Raw genomic sequence first — 20,252 nt, forward strand, 5'->3', positions numbered from 1 at the left:
ACACCACCCCTGCAATTCCCTAACTCTAGTTAGGTTAGGGAACTTGCCACTCTCCCTCCCTTCCGCTCTCCGGTATTAGCTTCTCTTTTTTTCCTCATTACATATCAGTGCAGAGAGTTCCGTCAAAATACCGGCGATCAAATAAGACACACCGGGTCTGCACGTTGCTCGTTAACCAATCACACAGCGGATCACCAGTTCTCTGAAGGAGCTCTCTGCCTGTGATGTGCAATGAGCATGACAAATGAAAAAACAGTCAAGCAAGTAATAAATCTAGCAGGGGAGGTAGGCACATTCCTAAAAGGCACAGGGAAGAGGATAAAATGACCAGCAAGACAAGTTAGAAGCAATAAATATTAATTTAAAGGAACAGCACTGCTTTGATTTGCTTTGTTTAACAGATTAACACTGAAAAATGGTGGGTGAGGGGGGAGTAGTAAAGTGTGTAGAACCTGAGATTGACAGTGCAGAATGTAAATATGGAAGGGAATAGTGGGTGCATTAGGAAGGGAAAGAGGCAACATTTTGGAATGTATGGGGTTGATTTGCTGCTGTCTGCAATGATCTTTTACTAGCATGTAGGGGGTTAATGAAATTCTCCAAATGCATTTTCTGCAGTGACCATACTGGCATATCTGGATTAAGGAATGCTCATTACTGGCTAAAGAAAGTCTCAAATTGAATGGAGAAAGGTACATGATAAAGAGGACATTGTTGAGACAGCCGTGCCATTTGCACTGGACATTACATACTACACCTCATAGTCAGCTATCACCTTATATAGTTATGCAGGGGGCCCTCTGAGTCAGGTCTTTTGGTGAGTCCCAGGTGCCCCAGTCCGGCACTGCTCCCCCCAATGCCTGGACTTGTCCTGACAACTTGGATACAACTTTCTCCTTGCATGGAATTCTCTGGCTGCTCTAATCACAGCTTTGCAGATCCGTTGGACCAGGGAATTGGCTAGCCACTTACAATAAGTAACTCTTCTTGTACATGACTGATAGCTGAAAGGTCAGTAGAACTGCCTGCTATTACATTTTTTTGTTGGCTGGGGCTGTAAAGGTGGCATTCAGCGAAAGATAGAAAACTGTGTGTGTGTGTGAAAGATCCCCGGCCAAAAATTAAAATGATATAAAAAGGAGTTTTGGGATAGCATTGAATGGTTAACTGATTAAGGAGAAGTTATATATATATATATATATATATATATATATATATATATATATATATATATATATATATATATATATATATATATATATATAGTGCATGTATAGAGCCTCACCCTAAGGTGTCACTGACTTCCAGTGGCATAACTACTCGCCAGTGGGCCCTTTATATACATCTAGGTATGCCCTTTGGGTAACTAATAATAATAGTTAATTAATAACTGTAATATTTCACATTAATTACAGTTAAGAAAGGCAGCTTTTTATGCACATAATTTTTGCAGTTTTACGCCAATATATCTGTGGAGTACAAAACCATTGTGTTTACATGTGGGCTGCTTTGATTTTTTTGCCCGGGCTGCTTTTTACTCCCAGTCCGGCCCTGTTTGCTGTAACAATTGGCGTGGAAGCAGCCAGGGATACGGATGCACCCAGCAAGAAAGTAAGTGGTGTGCGGCAAAAAAACTTTTTCTGTTGGGCTACAGTTATTAGCCCACTGGTCTTCTGGGTCTCCTGGATGAGCGCTGCCTACAAGTAAAATGGGGCACCATAAAAAACCCTGATCTGCCCTGAACATGCCCCAATCAAGCCAAAGTCTGACATGATCTACCCATATCCTGCAAGCCCTATCCTTTTGAGACCCTCTAATTGTGTCTAACCATCTCAGGGCCCCTGGCTTCAATTCACCCCCCAATAGCAGCCATTGGCATGAGTGGAAGATGCATAACTTTCATTTGCATAATTAACTACAGATACAGGAAAACTGGAACACAAACCCAAATGGTACCTGCGATGGTTAAAGACTTATGTCTTCTTCCTCTCGGTAGTAGCAATTTTTGCAAATGAGTATAGCCATTTGCCAAGTTGCCTGTGACAAGAGGGCGGTGGAGGCATGTGGGCCAGGACTAGGGGGACCTATGGACCATTTTAAACTTGAACTGTAATAAATATTTTAATTTTTAACTAACAATTGAGCCTTGGGACATATATCTCTGATATCTATTTTTCTATATTGGGGTTGCCTTTGGAACCGGGGCAAGTCCCTCTGGCCCATCTTGAATCTACATGAATCAGTTTACACGGATTCCCCATTAGAAATAATCAGGACTGGGGGGAGGCAGACAGAAGAGGTGCCTAGCGTCCCCCACCCCACCATTGCGCCCTAGTTCTGTGACTGTTCTTCCAATCCATAGTTCTGGCCCTGCATTTGGGTGCTCCTAATCTGGCCAATCAATGGGTTCTCAGCAGGTCCGGACTGAGAATTAAAATAGGCCCTGGCATTGCAGGTACACAGAGGCCCAAACAGCCCCCACCAGCCCACTAAATACTGACTGTCTATGATACCTTATAGCAGCTCCTCTGGCATTTGCCAGAACCCACAGATTGCCAGTCCGGGCCTGGTTCTCGGCCCCTTGAACATGCATTTTGGCAAAAAATCATCCCGTTAATGTATAAATTATCTAAAGAATCCCACCAGTATTCCCACTTTCACCCATGAATAAATCCACTGGATAAAGCAGGACTAAAGACTACTGAGCTACTTTAACCGTTATTCCTGCTAATTACAATTTTCGGAATCCCTAATGTCACTCCAAATAAATCCGTTCCTTTTCTTGCGTATGAATTCTTGCATACCAGGGGCGAGGGGGTCAGTGAAATAGATCAAAACCAATTGTGAACAGGGGGGAAAAAAAGTTAATCCCTGGCCGGTTTTCATCCCGTGGCGCAAGCCTCTGCAAATTAATGAGCACGGAGGGTTTAGGAAGCATGTGTGAAAAAAATGGAGCCCCGGGAATGCAGACAATGGCGGTTGGTGCAAGGTCAAAGGCTGGCCCACTTTCCGTCGGTGCCAAAATGATATACTTGACAAGATGATGACCTCTTCAGTCAGATAATGCCATTTAAAACGCTGGGGGATGCAAAGCCGTGGTGTCTCTGATGGTTTGTGTGTCCTCCTGCCAGAAATGTTTATGAGACACACTGGAGCTGGAGTGTGTATATATGTGTGTGCCAGTTTGTGAAGTGGATGCTTCAACTAAGTGAATATGCACAGAGCGTTGCTAGGTTCCCAGCACTATTCCTGTATAATTATACACACAAGCCATGTGAGTGTATGTGTGCAGGTCCTGGGCGTCTCGAAAACATATTTTTTTTTTATATAATAATTTTAACGACGTTTCTATAATTACCCATGCTTGCCGACGGTAATTGCTGCAATCTGGCAGGGGAGAGAGAAAGGGAATGCGGTTGCTCAGTACAGTTTCCCCCGAATAAACTGCAGATTTATTGAATATGTTACCTGGCTCTATTCTTGGGAAGGGGATAGTGATGCCAGAGGTGTAATAACACAGAAAGCTGAGCCAGCCATTATTGGAGGAGAGGGGGGGGGCAGAAGTGTGCAGGGATCCAAGCATAAGCATATGGAACAGTAATTTATCTATTGTTTCAACTGCTTTGCACCATTAAAGGTTCATTGTTATAGTTATGAAATTTGAGCTGAGAAATATTGTTTCCTTCGTTGCTATTCCCATGGTATGGTTCTGAACTTCTAGAAACTCAGAGAGATGGACTAGTGCTTGGTAGAAAAGCAACCTCCTCTCGCTGCACTGTCCCATCCCCTAAAACTTCATTGCAAAATTGCTTCCATCAGGCGTCTACAGAATATTTATTTTCTAATAGGAACAATGTGCACTTTTTTGTACTGTCCCTTTAAAAAAGGGCAAGGCCTTGTATTGTGGCTGGCTTCCTGGGATTCAGGTGATCCAAATAACTCATAAAAGGCATATATGTGTCCGATTTACTGCCTAAACACCTATCCATGCACATTCCTTCCCTGTGGATTACAATGACATCATGAGTGGTCTTGCTGACATCACAGGAAATAAACTGTTGAAGAATACATGGAACACGCTAGGTTGATGATGCACGTCTACAAATGTTTGGTATGAATCCTAACTATGCCATTTACCTTAATAGCAGTAGTAGTGGAGTAGTAGAGCATTGAGATTTGTGTGTTTTGTAGAGCATTACAACTTAGAACAAAGGGGTGCAGATCTCAGCACCCATGTAATGTTATAAAGCCATTGAAAGGGTTCAGAGACGAACAGACAAAGGAATTAGGGGAAATATTTTTTTGACCTACATTTATATAGGCTTTGATCTGCTAATTATAGAAGGAGCCGCCTGAAAGGGAACATGGCCAACATATCCATTCAGGTGGCAAGATAACATTCTTTGAGACTTAAGGATAGGAGGTTCCACTTTCACTAGTAGGTTGCACTATGAGGACAGTTACATAGAGAAAAACACAACCATAGGAAGCTGTGGATGAGTGGTTCGTTGGTTGGGTTTGGAAATAAATTGAATGTCCCAGTTTTGATGTATCTCTCCTGGAGCATGAGGATAGATGGTTGTGTGCAGAACTTGGATCCAGTAGTGGTTTGGAGAAGTGCAACATTGTGCTCCATACCAAGAGAACTTGATATTGCGGCCACTGAGACCTGCGATCTTTGTAGAGACTCCATCTTCCAGGTTCCAGGAATGTCCTTAAAGCATTATTGGTGTAATAAGGATTCCATAGGACCACACTTCTGTGCTTCTCATGTTTGTGTAACTCATGGTACAGCTACTAAGGATGTACAGAGAGCATGATGAAGGTCATATGCCCTGAATACTCTTTAATTGATGTACTGCGTTACTGGGGAGTGGTGGCATCTCATTCAGGATTCTACTCATATTGTCCCGTTACCACCCTACCTATGAGTTGCCAGTCTAGGGGCCTTCACATTCCACCTGCCCAACTTCTTCTCCAGCCTCTTTTTTTCTACCAATAACAAACAACTGGCCTTTATTTAGGGTTTATTTAACCCAATGCGCATTAAATGCTGTTTTTTGACCGTGCAATTAAACTGAACAGGAAATCCTTCTGCCTTAAGGGATAAACAATAATTCCAACTCATCTCTCGGCTTTGGGGGATCTGATGTACAGCGACGAAGAGCAGCTGCTTTCCACGTTGCACTTGCACATCCTCTGCTTGTTGTGTTGCATAGGGAGAAAAGGTTTAAAATTAGCTGCATATTTTTCCCACTGCATTAACCCTCTGCAGCAGTGGCTGAAGCAATTTCCTTCATGCCCCCGTGTCTGTGGGTTTAGTAAGCTCCAATCTACTGGGCTGCAGCGGTTTCAAAGCCTACCGTTGAGCTTTTTTATTTCCATTTCTTTATTTTGGTTGGAGGCCAACTCCGAAATGGATAAATACTTCTATAAAGATCAGAGGTTTGCAGATGAGTCCTCAGTAGGTTTCTGTCTAGTTTCCGAAGAAGATGATACCCAAAGAAATCCAAGGGCTGGATTGGCTTGGAGACTTAATGGTTGCCATGGTATCCCAATTATGTAATAATCATGTTTGGTAAAGTCTGAGGATGAAATTGCATGGAATTATACATATACGTTGTATGCTGGCGCATTCTGCACTCTCACTCAAGTTGTTGGTTGTTGGTTAAATATTCGAAACCCTCATCCTGTAAATTGATGCAATCAATGTGGTGGCCAGAGTGGTAAGCTATAGGTTGTAGGTTTTCCAGTGGTCTCTAGTTACCCCGGTCTTGACACTGACTCCAACACTACAAGGTAGCAGTTCTAGACAATGTGCAGCATTACTGTCCCATAGAAAATTCTCAACTAGCTCACCAGTTCCATGGAGATTGTGGGATAGAATGCCTGGGCCATTCTCTCATCAGGATGAAGTTGGCAGATATTTTTTGTTGACCAAACATTGGTTATCTGTACTGACCTATTGGATCTATATACATTCCATAAGGTGTGACAATCTGGGAGGTGGTTAGAAAAAACCATGATCTTCTGCCTCCATAGACACCCATTATCTATCTGCCCTATGAGTACTAAACATTCTATAGTATCAGAGAACTACTCAGAACAGCGCATGGTATGGTGAACGTGCCCCTAGGATTTTTCATATGCCCACCTGACCAATGACCTTGCACCATTCCATAGCATTGGAGAGCTACTTCTACCTACCTAAGTGATTTCAAGGCTTCTGAGTTTGGTTCAATAGTACAACATTCTTGACGTGTTATGCCTGTGGTCATACCGAAAAATACCCATGATTCCTACAGATATGACTTTTCATTTTCAGTTCAGTTCATTTTCAGTTCAGTTCAAGTCTTGCATTTTGCAAATCGGACTACAAAGCTTTTGGGCAGTCTATTAAGGTTGTTAGCCTTATGCTGCCAGCCTAAGGCTTTTGGAGGGATCTGGGACATCCTCAAAATCTGTTTTGACATTGGCCCACCAGTATGTAGATAGGATATTGTGGCTAAATGTGATTGTAGAGGTCATCCAGAGACACAACAGTAGAGGTAGTGGTGGGGTGTGTGCTCACCTACTAAGTGTTTTTTGATGTGGCTCTAAGAGATTTGGCATACAAAAGAATTAGAATGGGCTGTTCCAGAACAGACTGAGGAATGTACTTAAAGGTTAGATCAGCTGATTACAATTAATCAGATCCTAAAATAACAAAATCTGCACTGAGTCAGAATAATAAGGCAATGAACAGAGCCCAGAAGGGCTAAGATGCCTGTGTCTTGGGAAAGATCATGTGATATTCGTAGAGCAGCTCATTATCTTAACGACTGACCTCACACTGACTTGTTGTTGTTTCAAAGGCCAAATATAAACTTAATTTGTCCTGCAGAATTGTACATACTACAGTGGAATTATTTTGCTGGAGCTGATTTATTGTATCACTCTCTCTATGGTAGCACCCAGGGAGTTGTGTGTGCTATGAAAGTGGCATTAATTGTGCTCAGCCATGAAGGGTGGAGAAATGCGTTCAGTCAATGGCCGATGGCATTTCACGGAGATCAGGGGTGATCGGATTCTCCTCCAAAGGCTCCTTCTGATTTTGCCAATCACGTTGAATGCAGAAGTGAATAAATATCCACATGTTGATTGACCCTGCTAAACCAGAATGAACACAAATTCACACATTCAGTCTGGCTATTGTATTCAGTTTTAGGTCAGTTCAGTCTATCTTGATTCATTGGGCTGACCAAATGCCTAGAAAGACCATGACCAATTACATGGGCATGACTTGTAGTCTGGATGACCAAATCACTCAATGTGCCTGTTGGCCAGTTGGTTGGGTACCAAGAAGTTCAGCCAGTTGGATGGATACTTAGATGGTTGAACAGTTGGCTCAGTACCCAGAAGGTTGGCCAGTTGGTTGAGTACCCAGAAGGTTGGCCAGTTGGTTGAGTACCCAGAAGGTTGGCCAGTTGGTTGAGTACCTAGAAGGTCAGCCAGTTGGCTGGGTATCTAGAAGGTCAGCCCGTTGGTTGAGTACCTAGAAGGTCAGTCAGTTTGCTGGGTACCTAGAAGGTCAGCTGGTTGGTTGAGTACCTAGAAAGTTGGCCAGTGTAGGGTCACCATATATGACATGTTGATAGGAGGAATTATGTGGAAATTATGTCAAAGTAATTTTTGAAGCCAGTGGGAAGAAGGAGTCATAATACTTTTGGAGGTCCTTATCCAGCCAAAAGACCATCAGCAAGGCATGCGCAATCATAACTTGGACATATAAAAATGTAATTTATAGTCATTATAAAAAACCATCTGCATTCATTATATGTTAACATGTAAGTGCCATTTCATTATGTTTGTTGTTGCTGCCCCTTTATCTGCGGGCTTTTGCATAGTAATTGGAATGAATGTGGCTATTAGTGTGCAGCAGCTTGAATGGGAAGCCTCATCCAATAGAATCTTACTTAAATGAATCATTTAAAGCATGTCCTGTGGCAACCGGCAAATTGGGCTCCCATTCCCCTCCGCTGTGGGATCTGATCCAACCCAAGAGAGCACGAGGAGCTAGAGACAGTTATTAAGGAGCTGAGGCAGGAGAAATAGAAGGCAATTTGTGAGATTTTACCATTGTCATTCTGAGTAGCTGGAAGCACAGGTTCAACTGAGGCCTTGGGATTATTCAGACAAAAATGGTTTAGGTCAGTGGCCAAGATGGAGTTCTATTGAGGAGCTGTGGTCCTTCTATTTACCTGCACCTGCTTTGCTACACCACATGTATAGGTGCAGTGGTATAGTGGGCCACTTGTGCTTCAGAAATCTTTTTTGTAAGGGGTCCTGGAGAAGTCATGGGACACGCCTGTCTCAGAGCAGTTGTGCCTGGAAGTAGGAATGAACTGCAGGAGGACACAGGAGAGAGGGTTGCAGGACTGCAGATGGAGTTTAGAGGGTCACAGACACCAATTAAGCTTATTGAAAGTTACCCCAGGGTTGTGCCGTTATACTCTCTCACATCTGATACAGTTACAGGTTGGTGAGTTATTGATTGAGCTTTGACCCACTGATATAAAAATAAAAATTCAGTCCTTAAGCCTTATCCATTGGGACTGTGAATCTGTGTCATGGACCTATAATTATCAGGCACCACAGAGACTGCTCTATGAACTGCAAGTCAGATATTAAAGGAAAACTACACTAGAATAGACCCTGTAATTGTGACCATAGTGTAGTTTTCCTTTAATATCTGAATTGCAGTTCATAGAGCAGTCTCTGAGGCGCCTTATAATTATAGGTCCATGACACAGGGGGAGATTTGGGGTGAGTGCTTATTTGTGGTACCCCTGGAACTATAGCAGGGTGACTGTTACCCCAATGTTTCTATATATCTGTAACCTTGTTATGAGCTAAGGGGGCTCAGTCTGAAGGCCAGTTAGGGGGAGATTTGGGGTGAGTGCTTATTTGTACCCTCGGTACCCCTGGAACTATAGCAGGGTGACTGTTACCCCAATGTTTCTATATATCTGTAACCTTGTTATGAGCTAAGGGGGCCCAGCCTGAAGGTCAGTTAAGGGAAGATTTGGGGTGAGTGCTTATTTGTGTCCTGGGTACCCCTGGAACTATAGCAGGGTGACTGTTACCCCCAATGTTTCTATATATCTGTAACCTTGTTATGAGCTAAGGGGTCCAGCCTGAAGGCCAGTTAGGGGGAGATTTGGGGTGAGGGCTTATTTGTGCCCTGGGTACCCCTGGAACAATAGCAGGGTGACTGTTACCCCCAATGTTTCTATATATCTGTAACCTTGTTATGAGCTAAGGGGGCCCAGCCTGAAGGCCAGTTAGGGGGAGATTTGGGGTGAGGGCTTATTTGTGCCCTGGGTACCCCTGGAACTATAGCAGGGTGACTGTTACCCCAATGTTTCTGTAACCTTGTTATGAGCTAAGGGGGCCCAACCTGAAGGCAAGTTAGGGGGAGATTTTGAGTGAGTGCTTATTTGTGCCCTGGGTACCCCTGGAACTATGGCAGGGTGACTGTTACCCCAATGTTTCTATATATCTGTAACATTGTTATGAGCTAAGGGGGCCCAGCCTGAAGGCCAGTTAGGGGAGATTTGGGGGTGATTATTTGTGCCCTGGGTACTCCTGGAACTAAAGCAGGGTGACTGTTACCAGAATTCTATACTGTATATCTGTAATAATTTATTTGTCCCAATTTTAGCTATATTGTAGCTTACTATACACAGGAAACTGTTGGCTGAGTCGGTAGGCAGTCAGTCTGTGTATGGGCACAATAAGGTGCCAGCTCATTCCTGTACATATGAGTCAGCACAGGCGAGAGCACTGAATGCCATATATTATACCACAGAATAAGGGTAATGAATAAAGAAATATAAAAGCTTGCAAGCTACTAATTTAAATGGTGCTTTTATGAGCACTTACCAATTTATTTATCTGAGCCTCTCTTTAATATAGAAATAAGAGCTGGCCTGAACTCCAGAGCCTGCCGGTGCTATTGTGCTGCCTGCTATCACCCCACCTACACGTACAGAACTTTTCTCCCGGTAGGATTTGTGGCTTGAAATAAAACACCTCCGGATAACCTGGTGTTACTGGGATTTTTTTTTTTTTTACTTCGGAATTATTTTTACAGCGTGAATCACAAGCCTCGTGCGGCACAGTGGCCAAGGAATAATGGAACTAATCTTGCTAATATTAAAAGCAAAGAGAAATGATGGAGAACAGGAAAAAATAAATAGTATAATATGGAATTGTGGGAGGAGGAGGTAAATAGTTATTAAACCATTCTGGGAGGGTTTTGGAAGAGGGGACCTGTTATAAGCGGAATCCTGCAGAACATCAATTAAAGGCTGGGGGAATAATAATGCAACAGTAAGGGGCACATTTACCTAGGGTCGAATATCGAGGGTTAATTAACCCTCGATATTCAACTGTCGGAGTAAAATCATTCGACTTTGAATATCGCCATATATAGCCATATTCAACCATTCAAAATTCTAACTTTTTTTCCTCTATTCCTTCACTCGAACTAAGTAAATGGGCCCCCAAGACTGCCCCTGTCCTTTAGTTGATAGACTGGCAGGAATGTGGGTAGGGTTTGGGTGGATCATGGGTGGGATCATAGGGTTTGGCCAGGGAGGATCTTGGTGTGGCCATGCATGCAATTTAGTTGTTTTTTTTTATTTAATTGCTTATATAAAAATGCCTGCAGAATAGGTTTTCACCTTTTTGCAGGAATTATACCAGCTGGGACGTAAAGGGGCAGAGATGTGACATAAGGGGGGGAACATGGTATGGAGGAGGGAAGCAGTAGGTTTGGGATAATACTCCATAGTCAGCACCAGGATATATTATAGTGCAAACAGCCTCCAGCTAATGTGGTATGGGGATTACAAACCAGTGTACTTAAAAGAGAAGTTTTCCTAGAAATCAGGATGTGCTCTGGTTTCAGCAGGAGTTCAAGTTCCAGGGCACATATTGAGTATATGGAGGATGTGATCACGGGATAGAGGACTGGCAATACATACTTGCTTTTTGCTAGGGGCTGTGTTAAAGCCTTTGCCTCCTACGTACATCTGTGATCTCCCTTGCGCAATGTGTACATTGAGGCTTCTGGCGTATATGTTAATGAGAGCATTACCTGCTGTCTCTCTATTAGAGATGGGGGGGGGAGAGAAAAAATTTGCAAAAGAAAGAAAAACAACATGGATCAAACAGCTTCCATTGATCATCATCATTATCAGGGGCTTCATTTCTATGCGCAGATCTGCTTCGCTTGATTTTAATAACGCCGCTTAATAAATGAATGGAATCATACATTTTAATGCAATAAATCAGGCACCAACTGGGTTAACGTCTTGCGTGACGCCAGGCAATATAGTCGCAAGTAAAAAACACACAGACGCAATATGATATACTGCAGGTATGCCATCTATCTGGAAACCTATTATCTACACAGCTCCAAATTATAGGAATGTCTGTTTTTATTTATACATTTTCAAGATGAACTTTCATCTTTTTAAATTTTCCCAGCTTTGATCCTCCAGGATGGGGCCATTCCAATAGCCGGGCCTGTATTTTCTTTATAGGGACCCAAGGGCCCATGTCTAGGAAGGCAGCTATAGGTGATGGCCCTCAGGTGTTAAGTTTAAAAGAACCCTCCCCTACCACAGGCAAGAGGCAACTGGTTGAGATTTGTTGCTTAGGGCCACACTGGACTTAAATAAAGTCCTGCCCACAATTTGGGAATCTCAATATTAACAGTATCAGTAAGTAAAGTGGTTGAGGTAGCAAGCCCACTGCAGTTGTAAAATGTTGCTTATTATACTGGATATAGAAACTTGTATAGATCTGACCTACTGGGCCTATACCTGTACCCCTCACTTTTACCTGAATTAATGTTTATTATTGGACTGTGCTTAAAGGGACAGTTCACCTTTTGGAATAGTGCAGGCAACACAATTCCAAGAAAAGCTGCCATTGCTTTCTATTTCCTACAACTGTTAGACAGTTGCTAGGTTTAATTACCCTAGCAAACAGTGAACCGCTTTAAAATCAGAATGGAGGATCAATAGCAGAGGAACTAAAATAATTCAAAATAATTGGTTGCTAGGGTCCATAACCCGCCTGACAACAAGACAGCATTTTAGCTAACCATTCAAAACCCCATACCGTATAAATAAAGAGGGCCAAGTGCTTAGTTTAATTGGTTTATCTAAAACAAATGAAACATAAATATAGAGGGAAACTTCCCCTTTAATATGAATTAGCATACTTCAAGCATATTTTGATGATGGGAGAATGAGATTCTCCACTATTAAAAATGTATTTTTTGGCTTTGACACCATTGTTCGGGGCCTGGACACCAGTTTGTGGGGAGACACTTAATGTGCGCGTCTCCTGTATAATATCAGTCACTGCGTTTGACATGTACAGCCGAACGCTTGTTTTGCTTATAAATCATTTCCTGTTTCCCACCTTCTCCCAGCGCTTTAACATAATTACTGTGGGGGAGATAATTGGTGCCTGATTCTTCCCTGTACTGAAATGTAGGTCACGTTGGACGTCTGAGTGCAGTTGGTTTTACTTGAGGAATCTGGTGGGAAGGGATGTTATTAGACTGTAGGGGGCCAGGGGGCCGGTAGATGGGGGGTCTGACCCGGCCGGAGGGACAGAGGTTAAATAAGGAAATAAATATGGAATAAGGAGAGTCAATGTCATGTCTGTATAGAGCCTGAGATACACCAAGGAACCTATGCTATTTATCAGCAGGCTGTGGAACAAAAATACCCTAGCCCATGTCTGGTCATCTTGTGCATGATATTGGCTATAATCAAAGGAACTGAAATGAGACATTCAAGGAATAGGGTTAAATGCATGTAAGCTCAGGTGAAAGATAAGGGGCCCCTGTGCATTGCAGGAATAATAAGGAAGGAATTGAAACCTGCAACCTTCCAGCTGTTGAACTACAATCCTCAGCATAGCTATAGAGTAGTTTGGCAATGGGAACAGCAATTAGTACCAGGGACAGGGATCATAGTTATAGAGAAGTTTAGTAATGGGAACAGTGGTCAGTACCATGGACAGGGATCATAGCTATAGATAGGGTTGCCACCCTTTCCCAGAAAAAAATACTGTCCTTCCTATATATTTATCTTTTTTCCCCATTAATAACATTGGGATCAACCATCATTTTTACCGGCCAGGTGGCAACCCTAGCTATAGAGTAGTATGGCAATGGGAACAGTGTTCAGTACCATGGACAGGGATCATACCTATAGAGTAGTTTGGCAATGGGAACAGTGTTCAGTACCATGGACAGGGATCATACCTATAGAGTGGTTTGGCAATGGGAACAGTGTTCAGTACCATGGACAAGGATCATGGTTACAGAATTTGGCATCTGCAGCTCCTTCTGGGATGGGGAGGTAATATTTATTATTGTCGGGCACAACTGCTGCAACTCTTTCACTGATATAGGGATATTTCCAACTCAACACGGAAATGGGAACAATATTTAGTACCATGGACAGGGATCATGACTTCAGAATATGGCAATAAGAACATAGTTCAGTACCAGGGACAGGGATCATGCAAATGAGAATGAGCATATTTAGTACTCACACAAACACAGGGAGAACATGCAAACTCTTGCAGATATCACTTTGGCTTCCATAACCCCCACGACTAACCTTAAACTAGATATTACCTCTCACTGATGGATTTCTAAGTTGAAGCAGTTTTAGGGGGGTTCAGCAGCACCCAAGGATTTTCCTTGCTACTGTGGTTAAATCTTAGCCCTAGCTTAATGGAGAACAAAAACCTTAGAAAAATACTATTATTATTATTATTATTATTATATGCTAGTATTCCAAGAAGGTCCTCCCTCCCCTCACACCAGTTTGCCCCCCAAAATCTACCCTGTTTGTTCTCAACAGGCAGACGTGTGCAGACGGGTATTTAGGCAAGGAGATGGCTCACCAGAACTTTTACTATTTATCTAAGATTAGTTTTATATACTTTTTATATTCATTTTTTATATAATAGCATATTTTAACAGTTGAGTGCCAGTGCTGTAGCCTCCAGGTTTCTCTCTGACCTATGCCATTCTACGTGTTGTCATGCCATTCTACGCTATCACATTTCAGTGTAAGGATGAGGAATAAATGTTGGGGTCAGAACAAAAGGCATATATTACACATCAGTATATACACTAGGCATGTTCAGCAAGCAAATAGCTGATACTCATCAGGACTCATAAAATAGATTCCGTGACTGGTATCGTGTCATTGCCACATATCAGGACTAGTTTGCTGGAATTGTTAGGTTGGCTCTGTCTTAGATGTGTTTAGTTGAGACATGTCTGCACTAGTTTCTTGGCAACATCCCAGGCATGTTTAGCTTGATTTGCTAGCATTCTTCAAGTTCTATTTTATTGAGCCCAATCAGGACTAGTTTGCTTGTTTAAAATTGATTTGATTCCTCTATTCAGGTTACGAGACCAAGCAGGCTTTGCTGGTACTGTTTAGGATTGGATCAGTTGACAGTAAACAGGATGGGTTTTCTGTGTTTTTGCTGCCACCAAATAGAAATGGATTGCTTACACCAAACAGGACTTACTTGCTTGTATCTCATGCATTTCACTGGCACCATTTTGTTGGCACTGTTATGGGTCTGTTGAGCTGCTGGCACCAATGTTCATTTGTTGGCACTATTCAAGTCATGGTTATCTGCCATCAGACAGGACTGGCTTTCTGGTTCTGCTTAGTATTTGTTCAGCTGACACCAAATGGGACTGACTTTTTGTTACCTTGTAGGGTGGACATTGCTGGCACCAGTTAGGACTGGTTTGCTGTCTCTATTCCTACTTATTTAGCTGGCACCAAACAGTACTGGTTCGTTGGCACTATTCAGGACTAGTTTAGCTCACCAATCTAGACTGTATAGTTGGCACTATCCAGGACTAGTTTAGCTGACATCAACCTGAACTGTTTTTTGACACTACTGTATCTAGCAATAGTTTATCTTACATCAATCTGGACTAGTGTGTTGCCATTATCCAGGTCTAGTGCAGCTGACACCAATCTACACTGGTTTGTTGGTACTATCCAGGACTAGTTTAGCTGATACCAGACTGTACTGGTTTTGGTGGAGATGTTTGAGATTTTTATCATTAATGCCAAATGGGACTGCTGATTGGTATCAGCAGTCCCATTTGGCATTAATGATGACTGATGAACTTGTGCTATTCAGAACTAGTTTTGTTGGCACAAATCAGAACCTGTTTGCTGGTTCAGAACTAGTGTAGTAGATAACTATCAGGACTGGTTTTCTGGCACAGTTCAGGACTAGTTTAGATGACATCTATTAGGACTGGTTTGCTTGCGCTGTTCAGAATTAGTTTAGATGACTCTCAGGAATGATTTGTTAGCACAGTTTAGGACTAGTATAGATGACAACTGTCAGGACTGGTTTGTTAGCACAGTTCAATACTTGTTTCATAGACAATTATCAGGACTGGATTTCTGGAAGAGTTCAGGAGTAGTTTAGACAACAACTATCAAGACTGGTTTGCTGGCAAGTTCAGGACTAGTTTAGTAGACAACTATCAGGACTGGTTTGGTGGTGCAGTTGAAGACGAGTTTAGTAGACAAATATCAGGACTGGTTTGGTGGTGCAGTTCAGGACTAGTTTACTAGATAGCTATCTAGACTGGCTTGTTGGCACAGTTCAGGACTAGTTTAGCTGACAACCATCAGGACTGGTTTGCTGTGACAGTTCAGGAATAGTTTAGCAGACAGTTCAGAGGTGGATATGTGAAACTGACATTAATGAGATTGCTCTCAATGCAAACACTGAAGGCGACAGCATGGTGATGGACTTGATGCCCTGGAGTTAGTGGCACATGATCCCCAGTATCCTCAGAATCTCCTCTACAATAATAAACCAAAGCCTTCTCTGCACCTTGTGCCAAGATCTCCCTATTCCCTTAGCCTGACACTAATGCCACAACTCACAAGTGTGCGGGTGACCAATCTCACCTCCCCCTCACTCCCCAGTCCTGTGCCGGATTCATCATTAATAACAAGCCTTACAATAGCCGGGGACTGGGCTGGGGCTGCTCACATGACTCACTTCTGTGAAAGATCGCAAGATGTTTGAGCTGCTCCAGTCTGCGCGCAGCCGTTTCCCAGCTGACAGACAGGATGAGGGGTGGGCTTCTCCACCCGAGTCCTGGGTGCTGCATGCCCAGCTATGCTCCGTCTTCCACTCTTCCCGGGCACTTCCTTCTCAATCCAGGGTGCACAGAGTCTGGATAATCCTCCCTCCTTCCCTTACTTTGGAGATCTCTGCTGAACTGTCTCCAAAATGAAGTCTTTGTTCAGCGCTTTCACAAAGAAAGAAGGTAAGAGGCTTGCTGATGGTGCTGCCAACTGGATTTCTTGCTATAGTTTATTGAGAAATAACTCGTATATCTTTGCCCTTAAAGGGAATCTACTATTGCAGTCCAGGGGTTTTTCTCTATGAGGAACACAGTTCCCTATCAAGTAGATCCGATAGTGGAGTGAATGAGAGAAGTAGGGGTTGTTCTACCTAATTGGTATTGAGCTGTTTGGTGACTTGATGAATGCCCCCGTCTGGTTCTCTCGCTGGGTATTTTGTTTAGATGTATTGTTCCCTGCCTTGAAAGGCATCTTTAATGTGGAGGAATGTTCCCAAGCACAGCATTTACAGGGCAGAGGGGATCGGTGCTCCTGCTGTGAGAAGTTCCGAGCAGGAGATACAATAATGAATCAGGATGGGTTTGTTTCCCTTTATCGTTTGGCTGATTTGGGACACAGCTGTGATCGTAGTGGACCTGAAATTAATCACTTGGAGGCAACGTAGCCTTGATTAATGACACCAGCCTGCCCCTACTGTGTGAGATAGTCAGCCTTTCAGCATCATTTCATGGGTACGGAACTCAGCAAGAACCTTGTCACTAGTACCTACCTTGCCAAAAACATTTCTCTGGTACCGACCAGGAAAATTGTCGCTGGTTCTTGCCTGCTCAACAATATTTCACTGGTCCAGTTTCACAGCAACATCTGTTCTATCGTTCTATTATAAGGCAAATCCTTAATTGCTTTCTCTTTATACCTGGAAGGAGTATTTGTGCAGTCACTTCAATTTAAAAAGGTCAAAACAACTTGCTCGACTGCTATTAGTGGATTTTGCCCACTGTACCTAAGGTTATTTGGCTTTGTGAGTATTAGTGTGGATGTTTCCTGCTGCAAGAATGATATGCTCTGTATTACCTGCAGTGTCTGTTTGTCAGTGCCACATCTTGTTTTGGTGTTCTCTGCCCTATTTAGATAAGGTTCCCTTCTGTAAAACCCCAGCTTCAGCTTAGTGTGGTGACATTGTGCGCTTGGCCTCTGTGATTGTGAATCCCTCCTGGTATTGCCTGCTACTTAAGAGTGCTGCCTGCTCTCTAGATGTGCTGCCTGTCCTTTGAGAGTGCTGCCTGTCCTTTGAGAGTGTTGCCTGCTCTTTGAGAGTGTTGCCTGTTCTTTGAAAGTGCTGCCTGTTCTTTGAGAGTGCTGCATGCTCTTTGAGATTGCTTCCTGCTCTCAGAGTTTGCTGCCTGTTCTTTGAGAGTGCTGCCTGACCTTTGAGAGTGCTGCCTGACCTTTGAGAGTGCTGCCTGACCTTTGAGAGTGCTGCCTGTTCTTTGAGAGTGCTGCCTGTTCTTTGAGAGTGCTGTCTGTCCTTTGAGAGTGCTGCCTGTCCTTTGAGAGTGCTGTCTGTTTTTTGAGATTGCTGCCTGCTCTATGAGATTGTTGCCTGTTCGTTGAGAGTGCTGCATGCTCTTTGAGATTGCTTCCGGCTCTCTGAGATTGCTACCTGTTCTTTGAGAGTGCTGTCTGTCCTTTGAGAGTGCTGCCTGTCCTTTGAGAGTTCTGTCTGTTTTTTGAGATTGCTGCCTGCTCTATGAGGTTGCAGCCTGTTCTTTTAGAGTGCTGCCTGTTCTTTAAGATTGCTGCCTGCTCTCTGAGATTGCGGCCTGTTCTTTCAGAGTACTGCCTATCATTTGAGAGTGCTGCCTCTTTTGTGAGAGTACTGCCTGCTCTTTCAGTGAGCTGTCAGTTCTTTGAGAGTGCTGCCTGCTCTTTGAGAGTGTTGTCTGCTTTCTGAGAGTGCTGCCTGATATCTGAAATTACTGCTTATTTTTCAAGATTTTCACCTGCTCTCTGAGACTGTTGCCCTCACCATAGAAATACTGTGTGCTCCTTGTGAGTGGTATGACCCTCTCTCTAACAGTATGGTCCTCTCTCTTCATTACCTGATTTCAGTCAATACTATCCATGTTCTATTTTGTGAAGGTATACATCTCTATGACTAGAAAGACAACCATACACTGGTTGGCTTGGTTGTTAGGAAACAACTGAATTTTGTCCAATGTGCCCATTCACATAGAAGGCCAAGTAACAGTTATTCATTCACTTGCACGGTGGCCTCAATCTGAATGGAACTGGGAGGGGGCTTCAGCTTATCAGTCTTCCGCTATTAGCGATGCTTCATTTCCATGCCGGCAGTATCTGTGGGAATACTGATATCCAATCAGATGATGCTGACTATTAGCCACAGATCCTACCTGATCCCCATCGTAAGCAGCTCTGCTTTAGGACTGTATGGGGGAGGAGGGTACCATGATAGAATGTATATGCCTCTGAATTAAATATTTATTAAAGGGATCCTGTCATCGGAAAACATGTTTTTTTCAAAACACTTTAGTTAATAGTGCTACTCCAGCAGAATTCTGCACTGAAATCCATTTCTCAAAAGAGCAAACAGATTTATTTATATTCAATTTTGAAATCTGACATGGGGCTAGACATTTTGTCAATTTCCCAGCTGCCCCTGGTCATGTGACTTGTGCCTGCACTTTAGGAGAGAAATGCTTTCTGGCAGGCTGCTGTTTTTCCTTCTCAATGTAACTGAATGTGTCTCAGTGGTACATGGGTTTTTACTATTGAGTGTTGTTCTTAGATCTACCAGGCAGTTGTTATATTGTGTTAGGGAGCTGTTATCTGGTTACCTTCCCATTGTTCTTTTGTTTGGCTGCTGGGGGGGAAAGGGAGGGGGGTGATATCACTCCAACTTGCAGTACAGCAGTAAAGAGTGATTGAAGTTTATCAGAGCACAAGTCACATGACTTGGGGCATCTGGGAAATTGACAATATGTCTAGCCTCATGTCAGATTTCAAAATTGAATATAAAAAAAATCAGTTTGCTCTTTTGAGAAATGGATATTAGTGCAGAATTCTACTGGAGCAGCACTATTAACTGATTCATTTTGAAAAAAAAATTTTTTCCCATGACAGTATCCCTTTAAGCACTGCTGTAAGTGATGCTTCCTTATAAACATGAGATACATATAAGGCCTTCTCTAGATGAATGGGGTGTGTATCTGCTCTCTAGGACAGGATTTAGAGTTTATAATATATGGTGCTAATCCCTTTTGTGCTTTGGTGGGTTATTCTGGGGTTTAGTCACCCATCTGGTTTAGGAGCAGCCTTTATCCCCAATTAATTTTAGAAAACCAACAGTCAGGCCTACTGCTCTCCAAACAGGATTAGTCTTATTTCTAGGAAAGAGGCTCCTTTTATTCACAGGGTTGTAGCATGGAGCATCCCATTTGAAGAGGTGCTGCTGCCTCCCCATCTTGCCCTTAGGAAGAGGTTTTAATGAGAGTGCTTTTTTAATCAGTGGCGTTTGAAGTGGGTCCCCTTCCCAGTGCCGCTCTCATAATGTGCCCATTGTCGTACCTGAAGCTGGACACAAACACTTGAGATCAGCAGCGGCAGTGATAATCTATTCCCTCGAGCCCCCCGAGCCGCTGGCAACTGCTGTGCCCCTTTCTGCAAAACACAAGACCATGAATTATGTGTAACAGGATCTAATGACTCGCCGACAACAACAGAATAAAGTGTACAACCGTGCCAATAACTCCCTCCGCGTGGGCGTTGGAAAAAGAGTCAGGATGTAAACAGTCCAAATTAAAGGACAGTTTGTTATAGAGTTAATTTCAATATGTAGACCAGGACTGTCCAACTGTCGCCCACATGCCAAGTGTTCTCCTCGTTGTTGCTATAACTGTTTTATAATAATCTGGACACACAAGTGTGCAAAAAAGCCCTTGCGCTAGTAACTTTGTTAGGTGTAAGGTGCACTCTGCTCTTCTAAAGGCAACAGGCTTAAATCCA

General features: G+C 43.0%; 1 protein-coding gene across 11 annotated transcripts in view; it reads left to right on the top strand.

Annotated features, from left to right (window-relative positions):
• The window catches only part of shank2.S (SH3 and multiple ankyrin repeat domains 2 S homeolog), a 299,657-nt gene that overhangs the window by 126,200 nt on the left and 153,205 nt on the right, over positions 1–20,252 (top strand). For 2 of the 11 annotated variants that reach the window (XM_041561950.1, XM_018260199.2), the window contains exon 1: positions 16,163–16,408. The exons of the other annotated variants lie outside the window; for them this stretch is intronic. In XM_041561950.1, coding sequence (XP_041417884.1) covers positions 16,372–16,408 — 37 coding nt within the window. In that variant the 5' untranslated portion in view covers positions 16,163–16,371. Of the gene's footprint in view, positions 1–16,162; positions 16,409–20,252 lie in introns of those variants that run through there. 11 annotated transcript variants of the gene reach the window in all.

This window comes from Xenopus laevis, chromosome 4S, assembly GCF_017654675.1.
Source record: "Xenopus laevis strain J_2021 chromosome 4S, Xenopus_laevis_v10.1, whole genome shotgun sequence".
Taxonomy (NCBI): Eukaryota; Metazoa; Chordata; class Amphibia; order Anura; family Pipidae; genus Xenopus; species Xenopus laevis.